Source organism: Aspergillus pseudotamarii (genome assembly GCF_009193445.1).
Source record: "Aspergillus pseudotamarii strain CBS 117625 unplaced genomic scaffold BDV38scaffold_112, whole genome shotgun sequence".
NCBI classification, from domain to species: domain Eukaryota; kingdom Fungi; phylum Ascomycota; class Eurotiomycetes; order Eurotiales; family Aspergillaceae; genus Aspergillus; species Aspergillus pseudotamarii.
In genome coordinates, this window is record NW_022475126.1 from 40,359 (window position 1) to 57,986 (window position 17,628).

Here is a 17,628-nt window from a genome sequence, read left to right on the forward strand (position 1 = left end):
CAAGTTTTTTTTTTTTTTTTTTTCCCTTCTACTCCGTATTCTTTTCCGTTGTTGCTCCCCCTTCCCACTTTTGTTTTCTTACAGCAGGCTCGAAACCGAAACCGAAGTATAGACCAGAAAAAAAATCTAAGAAAAAAGAAAATAAAAAAAGCGATCTGTCAATTCTCGGTGGCTTGTGGTAATTCTCTGCAAACCAGGATCCCGGTCCAGGTTACAAGACCCAGCCAAGCAGTCAATCAATCTGTCAGAAGGAGGCGCGTCAAAAAGCAACGAAAGACCATAGAAGAGTCGAGAGGAAAAAAAAGAAAGATTGTTAAGAAAATAAGCACAACAGAGAGGAGGAAGGGGGAAAAGTACGACTGCCTTCTGTTATTGCTTTCATTTCTATCACCACTGGTGCTGTTGAGATTGTTGTTTCTATTGTTGTTGGTATTATTTGGATTATTATTATTATTATCTGTAAAGGAGGAGACGGAAGTTCTTCACCCATTCATACTACTGACCACTAGACACTTCTCCCTCCGGACATTCCCTCCACTTCTAGGGTTTAGAAAAAAAAAAAAAAAAGAAAAAGAAAGAAAGAAACCCAGAAAAAGAGGGGCAAGTCACTCTTCATCTCAGTCATCAGTCCCATCCATCAATCAATCAAGAATTTGCTATCACAGTTCTGTTTGTCGGTGGATTGACGTTCCCCATCCGTTATTATTCTTATTATTACTGCTATTGTTATTGTTTTTCTTATTACCACCTCTCTTTTATTTTTTTGCCCCCATACCTGTCTATCATTTTCACCGTTCCGCGACTCTTATTTGCCCCTACTTCACTTACTTTGTTTCCCCAGCAGATCATTCATTCCCACTTGGCCACAGTCGGGTCCCTTAGGTAGATACCTACCGACTTTACTGGGTCCTCAAACCGCCCCTCTTCCTCATCCTTCATCCACTAACTACTGACCACTACTACCAACTACCACTACCCGGACTAACTAATCACCACTTTATCTCAGTTTTCTTTCCTCTCAGGCTCCCACACCTGACGGTAAGTTCTTTGACTTTTACCTATTCCAGCTTAATCCCTCTTTCTGCAGTGTCTCCATTGCCATCCCTCCGTTCAACTCTGGCAGTGACTTCCCGCTTTTTGTCAATATCTTTTGACTCTTTTCTAATAAACCAGAGCAGACCCGACCTTTTTTCCTTTTTGGCTTTCCCACCGTTCGATCTGCTGTCGCGCACCACGCGACCCGACGGCTTGGCTTAGCTATCTCCCAACTGATCGGAGAGTAGAGGCAGTGCCAAACGACCGTCGTATTTTATTTCATCCTTTGGGCCACCACGGTGTACGTACTACTATCTTATTACTACTATTATTATTGTCGTCGCGATTTAGGATTCTCTTGCCGTTATAAGAACATCATCAGCACTATTTTACAACCGGTTTACCCCTGTTCTAGCTTCGTTGGTTTGCTCCTTAGCTGCTCTTTCTTTTTTTTTTTTTATTAAATTTCTTTTTTCTTTTTCTGTTTCTTTCTTTTTATTTTTTTCCCTTAATTTCTCGTTTCCCTTTTCCCTTTGCGCTCCTCTTCCTCTTACCTGATTTGGACGCCTCGTCTGCGCATCTCGGCGTTATAAAAAAGAAAAGTACCTATACGGAGTACTCCGTACTGGAGAAGGGATTACTTACATACGTTATTTTCTTCCACTGACCAGGGTCGGTGTGCCCACTCCAGTCGTTAGCTCCTGCGCGGATCTCGTTCTCTTCCATTTTACCCCCCAGCTTATACTACTTATGACAGGTACTAAGCATTCTGAGCTCTGTCTTTGATGTCCGACCTATTATTACTGTTACCATCATTCTGGGTTTCGTTTTGCATTAGCTTTCCTTTGCCTTTACTACCATTTCTTACCTAATTCCCCCAGTTCTTCTTCCTTTATTATTTATTTTCTCTTACATTTTCTAGCCAATGTTGCATTTGGTTGACGGTTGATAATACTGTCTTTGCGATCGTTATCTTTCAAACCCACTATAGCTGACTATCACAAGCTATTAAGTTGTGGACAGTTGCTCCCAGCCGGCAATCAAACAGCCTAGAAAACCTTGCACCTTTATTCGCGTGATATCTAGAACGTCAACATAACCGGTCTGGCGTCGCCGCTCTGTTCAAATACCGCAAGTTGATACAAGCTCCACGAAAGAGAACGCAACCAACTCACTGCAAACAACTGAGATCTTATTCTCAAGAGCTAATTGCCAATTTTGGGAACATCTGGCGAAGCCCTTACTGTGGTAAGACTCCACCACCTCACTAATTCGGTGTAACTCACCAGAGTGTGGAGACCTAAACCCGTCCTTGATAGCATTTCTCTGGGACATGATGTCCTCATGACCGTATGTCTCTCGCACTGAACCGACCGTCCACTGCGGATCTGCGGCGATCTGGTGATCCTAGCCGTAGCTGCGGACCCACGATTATGGAAATTATCTCAACGGACGATAAGCCGAAAACACTTCCTGCCTTTTCTGGGCCTGCGGCCCCAATGCATCGCATTCCTCCCGACGGATCGCATGGTCCACCGAGTGTGCCGGGAATGTACGAACAGCCATGGCGTCATTACCCTCCCTACGAAGGTCACCCTGTAGAACAACGTCGAACATCTACTGCTCCTCCACCATTATCTTCACATGGGTACCCTGTTATCCCGAATCGCGAACTACCGCAGCTTCCTCCCGACGGCCCGTATAGCAGACAGGGAAGCCTAACAGGCCCAAAACACGCACCGACGGAAGCGCATCCATCGTTCCGGGGTCCCGTGAATGGGACACCTCATGAGCCGGCACCACATTCTGCGCCGCCTGAGTATCGATCTCGGATGTCTTTTCCCCCTCAAGAGCCACATAGTAATGGCGACGCTCCGCCTCCATTACCGCCACACTCAATTCCCCCAGCTCCGTATTCTACCCCTGTTCCGCCTATGTCTCATACACCTGCCCCATATGACTCTAGCTATTACCAAAGCCAGGCCTATGGTATTCGCCAGCGCAAGGCTGCACGAGCACAGCAGGTAAGTTAACTCTTATCCTCTTTGCCGCAAAGTGCCACACTGCATATTTATATGTGAAAGGAGAAGGTGTTGCTGACATATGTTGCTTGCTCATGGTTAAAGGCTTGCGATCAATGCCGAGCGAGGAAAGCAAAGTGCGATGAAGGTCGGCCGTCATGTAGTCATTGCAAGGAAAACAACTTAAACTGCGTGTACAAAGAAGTTCCTCCGCACAAGTCTGTGTTTCTAGCTCTTCCATTCCACTACTCTGTACCAATGATTGAAGGACGCTAACAACACACGCAGACAAGAAAAGGCGACCCAGCTCTTATTGGATCGATTACAGTCGTTCCAGGACGCTATATTGGACAGATTCGATCGTTTGGACCAGCTTAATACGGAGCATGGGAACAATTTTAATTCCATCCTGGCAAAGATAGACGCCAAGTCCGCACCTAAGGAACCACGGAAACCGGCAGTCCCGCAATTAGCAAAGAAGGACATAATCGATATTCAGGAATCCAAAGCCAAGGATGAGAATATTGCTACAATGCAGGAGCAGATACCAGAACCAACTGAAACGGCCACAGAGCAAGTTGTTCCCTCTGGTGAGGATGGTGAGCTCTCAATCCCTGTAGAGCATACAACGGCGGCTCACAAATTGCTGTTGTGGCCTTCTATTCGGAACCTTCTTCGTCCAAGAGAGTATGATGAGGATTACGTGATGAAACTCGAAGAAAAAAGGGGCTTAATTCGTGTCTATGGTCGTGGAGAGGGAGATGAGACCAGTGAAGACAATGGCCTGTCGCCTCCGCCAACGACCTTGAGCACCAGCTTCAATGAAAACCAGCCATACTATCCGACTTCACCCTCTAATGGACCTTGGGGGGTGTACGTGAACCAACCCCAGATTAAACTTGAAAACAAAGGGCTTGACGAGAATGGTATGCTAACTGCAGACCCTGATATGGTTCGTCGTTATCACAAGAGCTATATGAAACATATGCATCAGCTTCACCCATTTCTTGATCAGAGCGACTTAGAGAACAAAGTCGATTATTTTATCAGGATGTACTGCCCACTGAAAGGTCCTATGCCGTCCCCAGGATTACTGAACAATCATGTGAATGAGATGCCTCGAGGCGCAAAACGAAAGCGTTCATGCGAAAACTTACAAGGCGTGGGATGTGATGTGCAATCCGCTGCTGAACAGGGTAGCGGCCGGCGGATAGAAAAATCTATCTATAATGCTATTATTCTTCTGGTCCTCGCGCTTGGCAGTATCTGCGAAGCCAATCCTGTGCCCGGCCCAGTCACAGACCAGCCGGTGGACTTCCGAAAAGAAACAATACCTGGTCCTCCTACGCACGGTATACTATCGCCGGCAGGTTCAGATTCTCTTCCTCAGTCGCAAGGCAGCGGCTATGTCACGGAAAGTCACACCTTTGCATCTCCTTCATTGGTGGGCAATCGACAGAGCGGTGTCGAGGGGAACCCAATATCCCAAGACAAGAACTTGGATTATATTCCTGGCTTAGCATTTTACGCATATGCTACCCAGATCCTTGGAAGTCTTCAAGGAGCAAATAGACTGCCTCACGTTCAAGCAGCCTTATTAGCAGGACTTTATGCAGGCCAGCTAGCGCACCCCTTCCAGAGCCACGGATGGATTTATCAAGCCGCCAGGGCTTGCCAAGTTTTGGTTCGATCGTAAGGATTGCTATTTCCATTCAAGCAATCATAGTATATGACACTGATTAGACCTCTAGAAAGCGTTACACACAGATGCCTGATGGCCCCGACAAGGACCTTTACGATTTTGCGTACTGGACCTGCCTTCAACTGGAGAGGTATGTGTGCACCTTCTGTACCTTTCCTTGCTTTCTTTTCACTATAATGTCGCAGAAGTACTGAACTCGTATCCAGTGATATACTAGCAGAACTTGATCTTCCCGCTAGCGGCATATCACGCTCGGAAGCTCGCATCTCCTTACCAAAGGGACGGTTTACTCTTAACCTTCCGAATGAAATCTCCGCCCCAAGTACTATGATGATGTTTTTTTACTCGGCCCAGATTCATCTAAGAAAGGTTCTCAACCGTGTCCATACTGATCTATACAAAGTTGAAAGTGAGTTTTTGGTACTTGGACATGATATCAAGTTAAAGAAATGCTAAGATAATTGTCCACAGAGCAAGGACAGACCCATTGGTCATCGCACGTTCAAGAAATCTTAAGTATGAATCTTGAACTTTGGCGAAACAGCCTGCCTGCTGTGATGAAGTGGAAAGACACAGATCCACCATCAGAAGAGATTAACGTCGCGCGGATGCGAGCTAAGTACTATGGTGCACGTTACATTATCCATCGTCCCTTACTGTATCACGCCCTTCACCACTATGGCCAATTAGACCTTCGCGCATCATCGGATGGTCCGTCTACTGAAGCTACTGCTATGGCTGCTTCTAAGTCGCAGCAGATATCACCATCATTGAGCCATAGTCAAGGTGCCACGAACATGGCACGCCTGTCAAGTGATATAGGCCCTGCATCTGGGTTTACAGGGATTGCACACCGCGACTTGCCCACAAAGCTACGAAGAGCTTGTAAAGTTTGTATTGATTCAGCTATGCTAAGTACAGTGGCCTTTGATGGCATAAAGGGTCGTCCAGTGGTGACCAACATTTTTGGTACCGCCCATGCGTACGTGAAACACCACCTGCTTATACTACGCGTAGGCTAGAGTGCATCAGCTGACATTGTTTATTGTGCCCTGACAGACAATTTGGTAACATGTTGGTATTGTCCGCTACATACATGTCTAGCCTCTCGGAACTAGTGGATCGAAACGAGCTCGAGAGACTTCTTAAGCGAACGATTAACTTCCTGCTGCAGAGCCGTTATATTTCTCCTAGTCTCCGAGCTGACGCGCGAATTCTTACCGAAATATACGAGAAAATATTTGGAAATCCCTCAGACTGGAGGGATACAACTGACTAAGCTTGGCAGCCTGGCCTATCTGGATTTCAAATTCATGATCGATAGCACTGCTGGCGTCTCCGATGCACGCCTCAGCTAAACGAGTACATTCAAGCTGAGCGACGCCCCTAGGTGGCTATAGTGTTCGTTACAAGTCGCTGGCACTTTGATTTTTCTGCTCTAACAGTGGGCTATCGCGAACTTGCTTCAACATTTAATTTCGTATCTAACTCATGATATATACGTGTATTTGCATGGTGGCTCATTTGGTTATTTTTCGTCTCTATTTTAGATACCACCTGCATTTGTGGTTTGTGTCTGTGGTCTTGTCCTGTGCATGTGGGGAGGAAGGGTGGCTATCTGACGGTTTTCTCTGTTGACTTTGATTTTGTTCTTCTGTGGTATTCTAAAGGTCTCGGTCGGCGTCGACTGCACCTGCTAATCGAAGCAGGAAATGGGTACGGGAGGGATCTTTCATTGCATTTCTAGCGGTTCATGGAGGACTGCCTCCGCATAAAATACATTCTGAAACTTCGTATGGAGTACTGCGCAGTGCATCTTGCAGGTTAGGTGACTATCATTTACGATACTAGATTACGGACGGCTCTTGTTATTGTTGCTTGTTGGAATGATGGATGTTTTTGAGTCAAGGGCGCATGCTGATTAAATCAATGGAAGTAAGCTGTATCTGCACATTTTCTTGCCTGTTCGACATATAGCGTTCACGGTACCTCCCCAGTTTTCGCGTGAAATGGTGACTAAGGTATACATGAACCTTGAGTGGCCTCGGCTGTTCGTCCCTTGTATCTACCGTATCTTAAGCCTATGGCGCAGGTTGGAGTTGGCCTACGACGGCTACGACTTTGCTCAACTGTCAGATCTGCGTTTGAGATTTGTGCCAAAGGGAACGCCTTTCCCTTTGGGTATGACGGTTTGACCTCCTTCTCTTCTGATTATAGTAGAAGCGTATCCACGCCCAAGGTTGTTCGCCGATGTGTTGGAGACGGCCATTGCAGGTTGTGATAAGGATGGTCATGTTCCATGGATGTTGCACCGAGCTTATTCGGATCCTTGCCTGCCTCAGGCATCAGTACCAGCAACCAAGGTCCCAGTTTGTTTCGTACGTACCACATTAACCGGGGCGGGGTGGAACCCTGCAACCGAAGAATCAGCAGTACTCCGTAGTAATAACTAGTACAGAATAGTAGTACTATTCAGTAGAACAGGCTGGGTCAGACACTTTAGACATGTCTACTGATTTTGTACAAGATAGATCACTTCTAATTATGGGCACTAGTGAACTAAAATCATAATATTGTACATATTGTGGCCCCAGCCATCTCTGTGTTGATTATGTGCATCGAGCTGTCCCGCACGTGCAACCAGGGCACCCACACCTCACCGCGATTTCGAATCTTTCCAACTAACCTTCTCTGCATTCCTCACTTTTTAGCCTACTATAGGGAAGGCATCTCATCCTAGATCGAAACTCAGTTTATCTCCCACATTATCAGCCTCCCCGCATTCCTTTAATTCTCTACCGTATCTCTCCCCTCTATTCCATCAGACCCGAGCTGTCGCTTCATCCTTGCTTGAGAGTGCTAAGTCCTCTCGATCGCCCTAACTAGCGGCACGATTGTCTGGAGCAACCAAACTTAGATTGCTAACCAAAGTGGTCCTCGCCTCCGCTAGAAGCTGGGGCCCTCCGACTTCCGACCAAGGAGGGAAAAAAAGAGCCACGGTTCAGCTGCGCCAATGTTTACTACTCTTCCGTCGCAAAAACAACTTGGCTGAACTGACCGAGCAATCTATACGCGTCCTTTTTGTTCCTAATAGTTAAATTTTCACTCCCACTCTTCTATTCCCCTTACAGTTTCCCTTTCCTTTTTTTTTCTTTTTTTTTTTTGTCTCGATCTTTATCATCCTCCCTATCGTATAGCCGGCCTACGTTTTGTATTTTCTTTGAACACACGCACACACCTACTTACACTTTCCTTTGCCAATCTTGACAGCCGCAGCAGTCCGTATCCCACATGGTTGCCTGGCTTTTTAGGGCATCTCCTTGAACGCTCTCTGCCCATCATGTTCAAGGCCTTATCAGCCGGGGGCCGTTCATCCGATGCCCGCAGCAGCTCCAGTTCTAAGAGAAGTAGCCGTCGCAGAACAGATTCCAAAGCTTCTTCAACAGTGAGCCGCAAGCCCTCACGGGGTGACGACCGTGATCGAGGCTTGGGTGACCTGTCAGCCTACTCATCGTCTGGAAACCACAGCAAGCGCTATGCGCACAGTGCGGCAGGCGATTCCATTGCGTCGAGCTATGCGACGGCGGAACCTCATAGCGCGATCGGACCCGACCGCAATATCATCCAAGGGGCACCGAGGCGCAGAGATACCGACGATAGTGAACGTCGTGATCGATATCCGGACAGCGATGACAAACCCCGACGCAGACGCACTCGCTCCCGATCGCAGAGTCGCGAACGAACCCGGGAACACCATGACAATACAGATAAGGTTGATGATGGAAATCGTGCAAGTGGCCATCGTCGAGAGCGGCAACGAACTCAGCCTGATGAAATGCCAAATGTGCCCATTTCTGGTGCTGGGGCAGACTTAGCTCCGAAGGTGGGAACTTTTGACCATCCTCAATTCCCCCCGCCGTTCCACAACACACTCCCAGTGACATCTATGCCAAGTTCGCCCAACGTGCCCAGTGTCTACGACCCTCATATACAGCAGCAGTTCCCGGGCCAGTTTCCGGCCTTCGTTGCCGAACCTTACCAATCAAACCCTGCAGGCGCAGCAGCCGATTACTACGGCGACCAGGGACAGTCAGTCGCACAACAACCCGGGGTTCGGCCTGAGCCACCAAAGATTATCCCCAATAACCAAGCGCACTTGATGCCAGCATCACCGCATCCCAACCCGCCGCCTGAGCCTAGTAGTATGGGACAGTCCCCCGCAGCGGCTGCGTATTACGCAGATGATGCGGATGACGCAGACCCAGAGATCCAAGTACCCGAACAATCAAGTAGACCGCCTTCAGGACCGACACCCAAACCTCCCAGGCCAGTTATACAGACTGAAGAGGTCTCCGGGCCTTTTGCAACCGTTACGCATGACGAAGGCAGCCCTCAAGGTATTGGCTCTGGGTCCTCTCCGTTGCTAGCCGAGTCCTCGACGCCTACGGTTGTCCCGCTTACTGGTGCAAACCCCTCCAAACCGCCCAATGTTCATGGTATAGGTCCAGTGGTAAGTGTGGCAGAAGGTTATATGACGGGCCATCATCATCAACCATCCTTGAACGTAGAACATTCCTCTCAGTCTGGCAATCAGAATCACGACGAGGGTTTCCCGAACGTTGTGGGATACGCTGGTCCATCTACGTATCCGGATCAGCTAAATGCACCACCCCTCTATACTGCTACTGAGGAGACAGCAGCGTACGCTGCCCACCCGTCGCATCCTCATCATGCAGCTCTCTACCACGGAGTACCATTTCAATCTGGGGGCTTGGCATTCCAGCAACGCCAACGGGGTCCGCTGGACAAATTACTCGACTTTTGGCGTGACGCAGAAGGGGTTGGTATGTTCGAGGATTACACCGAAACCATTGGTGTTTGCAAGCACTGTTTTGAACCGGGCACCTCGTCGCGCGACGCACCTCGAAAACATTATTATAGACCCCGCCGTCGCTCCCACAGCAATGGCTCTCGAGTGGACAAAGCTCGTCGTTACTCTTCTTCAGAGGACGAAGGTCGACGTCGCAAGAAAATCTCCACAAGCTCCTGGCTGCCTACAGTGCTTGCTGGGTACACGCTCTTCAAGACCAAAGACTCTGGAAATACTTATAATGTTCGATCAGGCCCACTCGTAAACTCGGCATCTGATAATGAGAACCTATCAACGCCTGAGGAGGGAAGTCACACATCTCGTGGTGTCTATAGGCGTTCACCCCGCCGCTCCTATGAAGACCCGCCAGACTACGGATCTCGACGGCTGTCCCGCTCAAGCTCCCGATCCTCGTCAAGGTCTAAGAAGCATCCTGCACTCCAAATTGCCGCTGACACAGTAACTGGGCCTACAAGTCAGCCACACCGCAGCCGGTCACCCCGGAAGTTCAAAAGTCGGGAATCCTCATCTTCTGAATCATCTTTTGTGGATATCTCTAGACCAGCCATGAAATCTGGGGGTAAAGGCTTGAGCTCATTTTTCACAGCCTATTCTGAGAATCGCAGAAAGTGGCAGCCTAAGAAGCGGAGAAGTATATTTTCATTCAACAACTCGTCATCATCCTCCCTAGATGCTGATTTAGCATTTGGAAATGGTTATGCCAAAAGATCACCAGGGAAATCTAAAAAGCGAAGCAGGAAGAAGGATCACGACAATGTGGATGCGGCACTACTAGGAATAAGAGAGAGAGCAGCTGTAATGGCTGATTCAGCTTACCATCCGAGTCAACGAACAGGTGAGCTACTTGTGAAAAAAGAACCTACATCCGCTCGTTTGGGTTATTCGTCGTCTGCTACCAATGACGACGCTTGGGAGGACGTGGACTCAGGGGACCAATCGTCATCCAGTGTCAGTTCAGCACTTGCTTTCGGAGGTAGTGGACTTTATGGTAGTAATGCGTCACCATCTTCTGATTCTGGTACATCCTTGTGGGGGTGGAGATGGGGAAACAGGAAGGGCAAGAAGCAGAAGAGAACGAGGTCCAACGCACCGGGGGGTCGTTTCCCTACTAATGCTGCTGTAGCGGTGAAAACAGCCGAATTAGCCCATGGCTATAACAATCGAGGGAGACGTACCAGCGAGGACATCGGTAGTGGTGCTGGGAAACTTCAACATGTGGCTCCTGTGCCCACCAGCGATCCTTCACGCTTTGACGCTGTCAACGTATGGCCTTCACAGCCGGCACTGATTAGCCGAGAACCTATCCCTCTTCAACAGCCCCAACCGGTGGCACCGGTCTCTCAAGCTGTCTATACTTCGCAAGGAGAGACGTTCCCTGCCTACACTACACCACCTCGTCCCCCGCCATTTGCCAATACCTTTACACTATATGACCACCAAGCTCAAGGTTCACGAGATAGCCCTAGGGAGCAGGAAATCCCCCTTTACCATGGATCCACTGATATGCCATCAAAAGTTACCCGGCCCCCTCGACGAAGTGACTCATCGCCTGTGTTTCACACGGAGTCTTTAGAGGGTACATCGGGTGTGAAGCGTCGTTTTACCATGAAAGACCAGGGTTCTGTACAGTTTGACCTTACTAGGGAGCAAATAGAAAGAGAGCGACGAGCAAATAACCTTGAGCGTCAAGAGCGTGATTATGGGCGCCAAGGAGTTCAACTCATTGATAGGGAGAGTGAGATGGCGACACGCGAGGAGAATGAACCTCGAGCGGAGAGAAGCCCAGCATCGTGGGTTGATCTAGGTACAGGTGTACTTTCCGGTCAAGGCTCTAACGGTGGCTCCGAATCCAGCCAGAGGAGTCATTACGAACGTTCAGAGAAACGGCGCGCAGAAAGACGCCGTGTGTCAGGTTCTGAAATATCATCCGGCTTTCCCATGCCTGAACGTTACAACGATGGTGTTGGCCAGCGCCCGAACCAGTTCACTGGGCAAGACCATGTTAAGACTTCAGTGTTTCGTGACATTCCCCGCAAGAAGCCAGTTCATGATAATTATGCACAATTCTTCGCGCCCGAAGAGTTGCAGTATAGCCCTGACACATACGCGCGTCGGGAACCCGCTTCAGTGCCCACTATCATAGAAGTGGAGCCTGTAAGTCAAAAAATAAAGGCAACAGAGGAGCCCCATCCAAAATATCGCGGACTCCCATGGCCAGTTCCAGAGCTCAAGCTGGTTGAGCCTACACCTCCTCAAAGCCAGAGTGGTTCCGTCAGAGATATTGCCTCCCCGATTCCATCGCCGCCAGAGGTCCCTGAAGATGATAGGGCATCAAAGCGATCAACAACAGGCTCCCGCGTATCTTGGGGCAAGGATGAGACTTGCGAATATGAAGTCCCATCTACATCCTCTGAACTTGACCCCGTCGATCATGACATTGCGGCAGACCGAGGACAGGAAAAGCAGACTGATAGTGAACCCGCCCGAGAAATTGTGACCATTCAAGAGGATCTGTCCAAAAACGCCACAGGTGAGTATGATCCTGATATTGAAGTCGCGGCAACGGCCGCTGCAGTTGCTGCAGCCTTGGGTGTTGAGCCCTCCTTCGTGTCGGATATCAGGGAAAAGCTCATCTTTCCGTCCGGAGCTCGTGACTGTGTTGGTGGGGCGGCAACACCCGATGATGGAACGAAGCAGCCAATTTTAGGGAAATTTGTTGCTAACAGTCCACTTTACTCTGAGCCAGTGTCGATGGGTGACGGTGTTAAAACGTTTCATGACAATCAACCTCCATCAATTGCGCAAGAAGTGATCCAGCAGCTCACCGGAGAGCAAGCACCTGAGGTGGGTGGACTTTCCGGAAGGGCTGTGGAAAAGCCAAATGAGGAATGGCAAACGTTGGTCTTTCGAGACAAGCGCTCTGGACCCGAGTCACCTCCAGAGGAAGCTTTGCATATGCCTAATGGATCCGAACTAGAGGAGTCAACCAGCCAGCAGGAGCCGCATGGGGCTACACAAGAACCAGCTCACGGTGATTCAATGTCAACTATCTCAGCTGCCATACCTAGACATAGTGAGAAACAGATGGAGGAAGCTAGTTACCGCAAGGACAGTCGCGAACCTGACATCCCTAGTAGAGCCAGTCCATCTGCCATTGAAGGCAGCTCTACTATTGGAAAGAAGCCAAGCAAAAGACATTCCAAGTGGGATACCGATGCTTTCGATGACTCCACCTCTGTGACATCTTCCCCAGCCAGAGTTGAAGAGACTAGTGATCGCGTCAGAAGTGCGGATGAACAGACAAAAGAAAACAGAGCAGGTGGTCTCTTAAGTAATATGTTCGGCTCTAAAGTTTCCGAGCCGGTAGCAAGCGATAGCTATCCGTCTCGCGAGGTTCAATCCGAAGTCGGGCCACCGGGTTCCAAGGAGTCTAGACGCCAACGAAGGGAGGAAAAGCGGCGGCAAAAGTACGGTGAATTAGCAGACTTGGGTCAATCAACCGAACGTGAGAAGGTATGACTCTAGCTATTTTCGTTGTTCGTAAACTGTGATTTACTCAGTTTATTCCTATATTCGATCTTAAGCAAGATGTATAATACATGTACTAAATGTCTTCCTTTCCATTTTCTTTGTACGCAGGACCGGACAATATCGCAAGACGGAGACGATCAGCCGTCTTTTTTAGCTGGAAGCCCCGAAATGCCTTACCAGGTTGGCGATGGTGATCGTGAAGGTGCTTCGGGGCATTTTTCCTCGACCGATGCAGAACTCACAGGCTTGGGACTAGATGTTTTCGAACAGCGGCCAAGAAGTCGTTCGGCATCACCCCCTGCATCGGGGAGATCTATCGACCTGAGCCCGAAGTCTCAGAGTAGACCAAACTCACCCCAGTTGGACCAGGGCCAGCAGTCGCGGCGGTCGTCCGGAGTTCGACCGACAGATTCTCCAACCGCCGTCCCTTTGCACTTTCGCCGGCCCCCAATCACATCACCACGGGCCCATCGTTCGCCTTCAGCCAGCTCAATTGCAGCGCCATCCCCTGGCTCTCCAACAGGGCGTTCTCGGCGTCCAGCTTCTGGTGAATTTATATACTCACGAGAGATGCGACCTCTGTGGCTTGTCGAGCACCATGGTTGCAAACATGAAGCTGAGGCCGAGGAACCCTTACCTTCTCTACCATCAAGTAAGACGTCATCAGCAAATGCATCCGCTGAGAACCTCGCATCTCTGCAGGATGAGAGGAACTGGGAAAAGCTTGATTTGAGCCCCAGTATTCATAGAGACCAACGGCCTATTGACGTTGATATGCCCTCTAATCCTCAACACGGAGTGCTTGGTTCCGAGGAAGTAACACCTACTGCCGCAAATTTCGGACATATGAATACCAATCAGCTACTTCGGAAGGATAAGCCCAAGTACGAGTTCCATTCTCCCTCTGAACTTCTTCAGGATCCGTCCACATATGCAGAGCTGCCTCCTTCTCCAACAATGGGGCCTCTTCCTTCTGCCGAGGGCTCTGCAGTCGGCGTAAAAGGCGATGGCGGGCTAGAGCGTAGCCTGGATAATCTTCCACCTCTACCTATGTCCCGACCTTCTACTCCTGAAAATGAACAACCTTGTGCTTCGGACGCTGCTGAAGTATATCCGACTGGAGAGCTGATAGCTCCTGACATTGAAGCGCCGAGGGCCTCCGGAAATGATACTCCTTCCGTAGATATCGACAAGCCTAACATGAAGGTACTGGACGGCGATCTACCGGATCTTCAGCCATCTGACGAGAAAACACCGACAAAAGCCGCCCAGGGTAGCATTGAGTCAGGCGATGCCTTAATGTCTCATAAATCAAGTTCCCGGGCTCTGCCAGACGAGGTTGTTCCTGTGCTTCCAGCTGTCCAAATCCCAATGACCGAGGCACTAGAGAAAAGTAGAGAGGATTCAAGACATTCTGCTACCAGCCCCGTTGACGTTGTTAATGTCGCAATTGCAGATCCTTTGCTACCTGCTGATGAGGAATTTGCATTATCTGCCGAACCGTTACAAGCTGTAACTATTGACGAGACAAAGATGGGAATCACTGCTACAACAGATGAGAAAACACAATCACAAGAGGCACAGCCTGGAATTCAATCTGAGTCACAAAAGTCTGCAACGGGAGATAAAGTGCCTTTGGCAAACGCCGAGGCTAAACTTGAGTCTAATACTAACCTCACTTCTGCCAAGATTACGTCTGTTGAAGATGAAGAAACAGAGATTGTTGACGGAGCAACAGTGACAGGATCACCCGAGCCAACGACGGGGAGCACAGACAAGGCTACCGATGAAGCAGTTCAAGCGCTCACTGAAGAACTAATAGCGGATGCTACTTCTCCAGGTTTATCGAAAAAGAAGAAGAAGAAAGTTAAAAAGAAAAATCCCAAGAGCGTGAATCTACATGAACAGGAGCTACAAGATACCGCAGCCACAGCTCGTACATTCCCTTCAACCCCCGAAGATGTTGAGAAAATGGATGGAGCAATTACTCCAGGAGAATCTTCAACTGAACAGATTTCTCCCCCAGATGGTACCGAGAAAGTTCCAGAAGTTGAGGTAGAGCCCGCCACAGACCTCTCCAAGCCAGACGAGGCAGCCAATGTACAAGCACCTGTGGATATGCCTGTTTCTGAACCCGAGCCTGTTGTAGATACTACCAAAACCGAAGACGCACTTGCTACTGAAAACGAGCTTATTGTGAAGGACCTCAAAGCCGGGGAAGAAACGGGTACGCAAGTAATTGAGGGACGCCCGCTTTCGAACTGGGAGCCTACTATCCAGGCCGAAAACCTACAAAACGTCGTTGACCTAGCGGCATTCATGAATCCATCTAAGCGGGAGCCTCCTTTGGAGATACCGCAGGCAGAAGATGCTCCCCTAGCTGCGGAAACTTCAGCAACTGAACAGAAACCTGATCCAGAGGTCTTGGGGACGGATGCGGCGCGGGCAACGCAGGCACCCCAGGCTACTATGATCCCAGTGCAAGGATTATCTAAAGCCGAAGATGCTTTTATCATTACAGATGTCCTTTTACCTGAGCAGGCGATGGCTAGGGCAGAAGAAGAAGCTCACCAGGAAAGCGTAGAATCGGATATAATCTTGGATCCTAATGCGAAGCGAACGTCTACTGAGAGAGAAGCAGCCGCAAATACAGATGGCCCTACCAACATTTTAGAGAGTGACGAGGACAGGAGGAAGGAGAGCAAGAGCTTTGATGCAAATGAGAGCGCCAAAGAACTTGGTGAGGCGGAAATCGTGACGTTCAGCAACACTGAACCAGTGATTGCTTCGCAAGCAGGTGAAGAGCCTTCAAAACCTATCATTGATGAGTATCAACCTGTGAAAGAAGCTTTACTTCGTTCCGAAGAAGAAATCACCTCCAGCTCTGAACATCCTGTTCAAAGTACAATGGAGAGGGCTGAAAGCCTGGAGTTTAGACGGCAGGATGCTGTCCTGCCTGAGGCACCCTTTGTACACGCAGAGGAGCTTGACGAACCAGGTAACGAATACCGACAGCCAGAACCACAAGACTCAACAGAACATAATAATGCCTCCGTTCGCGAGGAAGCTCCGGGAGTTGTCTATGAACCTAGCACTGCAGTGCTCGAGCAGCCTATGGAAGCTGGATTTGTGAGTGGCCTTGAAGGTGAAAATAGCCCTGAGGTAGATTTGCAGGATGGGTTAACCACCGAAATGAGTACCGTTGACCCTGCGCCGGTCGAATCTGAACCCGGACCATTACAATTGGAAAGTGAGCGAATTACCACAACAGAAGAGGCCAAAGCACCAATGGAACCGGGCTCCGGAAAGTTACCGCCAGAACAACAGCAGATGCAGGGTATTCCTGCGCCTGTTGAACCAATATATTCTCCCGAGCAGGCGGCTGAAGTTGCTGAGGCTAGTACAAGAGATACTGACGTTACCGACGCGCCAACTGAAACTTCCTTGTCGCGACGAAGCAGCAAGGAGAACAAGAAGAAAAGCAAGCGCGATAGTGTTACGGAGTCACCCATGGAGAAAGGGACGTACGATGTTCCACCTGGTGTGCCCTCTAATGAAGAAGCCACTCCCCAGGTGGGAGACGAACCTGCTGTGTCCCTCGGAGATGAGCCTGAAGTAAGGCAGCCCGAGGAAGCCCCGGGTAATGCACACAAGGGTGCTATGGACGTTTCACCTGAAACAACACCAGGTGCCGCTGCAGATACACCAGCTGAGTCTCAGGATGCTGGCTCGGCGGAGACAGGCCAGAAAGCCGGCCCAGAGGAAGCTCCGGAGGGACAGCCAACGAAGAACGGCAAAAAGAAAAAGAAAAATCGCAAATCCATATCTTCTGATTCTCAAGCTGTGGCCGATGCAGAGACCCAACCTCCACCCTCCGCAGAGGGGCTTCCTGCCGAGACCCCACTGACGGAAACAAGCGATGTGGTTCATCCCACGGATGGCAGGCAGGTACCACAGGAAGCTACTGCGACTGACGAGGTAACAGAGATGACTGAAGCAGTAGACGCTATTCCAGCGGCAGAAAATGAGTCCAATGTACCTGTGGAGAACCACGCTAAGACCAAGGATAGTACACCGCATATGGTTGAGCATATCCCAGACGATCCTGTGCCTGACCCCGAACGTGAAGCGGGGGAATCTACAGCGGCAGACAAGAAGAAAAAGAAAAAGAAGAAAAAGAAACAAAGCTTGCAGTCCGCACCCGACGCTCATATAGCAGCTGCTGAACCCACGTCGAGCGCAGAAGTCGCAAGTCCAAACATAGACGGTGCTGTTGCCACCGAAAAGGCCCCAGCTATGGAGGGTCAAGAACTAGTTCTGGAGGAGACGACTGGAGGCGAACAGGCTTTCGACGTAATCGAAGCCGCGGAAGACACGGCTTCACCGGGAACAGCACCCGCAATGACTGCGGCTCAAAAGAAGAAGGCTAAGAAAGAGAAAAAGAAGCA

At 49.5% G+C, this 17,628-nt stretch overlaps 2 protein-coding genes across 2 annotated transcripts; both read left to right on the plus strand.

Annotated features, from left to right (window-relative positions):
- Window positions 1–2,387: 2,387 nt before the first annotated feature.
- clcA (putative C6 finger domain protein) lies at window positions 2,388–6,037 on the plus strand (the record flags this gene model as incomplete). Its single annotated transcript, XM_032058128.1, has 7 exons — window positions 2,388–3,059; window positions 3,162–3,274; window positions 3,345–4,748; window positions 4,808–4,888; window positions 4,965–5,167; window positions 5,230–5,740; window positions 5,818–6,037. The coding sequence occupies 7 exons, from the start codon at window positions 2,388–2,390 to the stop codon at window positions 6,035–6,037; spliced, it is 3,204 nt and encodes a 1,067-aa protein (XP_031907457.1).
- Window positions 6,038–8,098: 2,061 nt separating this feature from the next.
- BDV38DRAFT_275990 (uncharacterized protein) lies at window positions 8,099–13,193 on the plus strand (the record flags this gene model as incomplete). The annotated part of the gene is made up of 2 exons (XM_032058129.1): window positions 8,099–13,110; window positions 13,163–13,193. 2 exons carry the CDS (start codon window positions 8,099–8,101, stop codon window positions 13,191–13,193), a joined length of 5,043 nt encoding a protein of 1,680 aa, XP_031907458.1.
- Window positions 13,194–17,628: the final 4,435 nt, after the last annotated feature.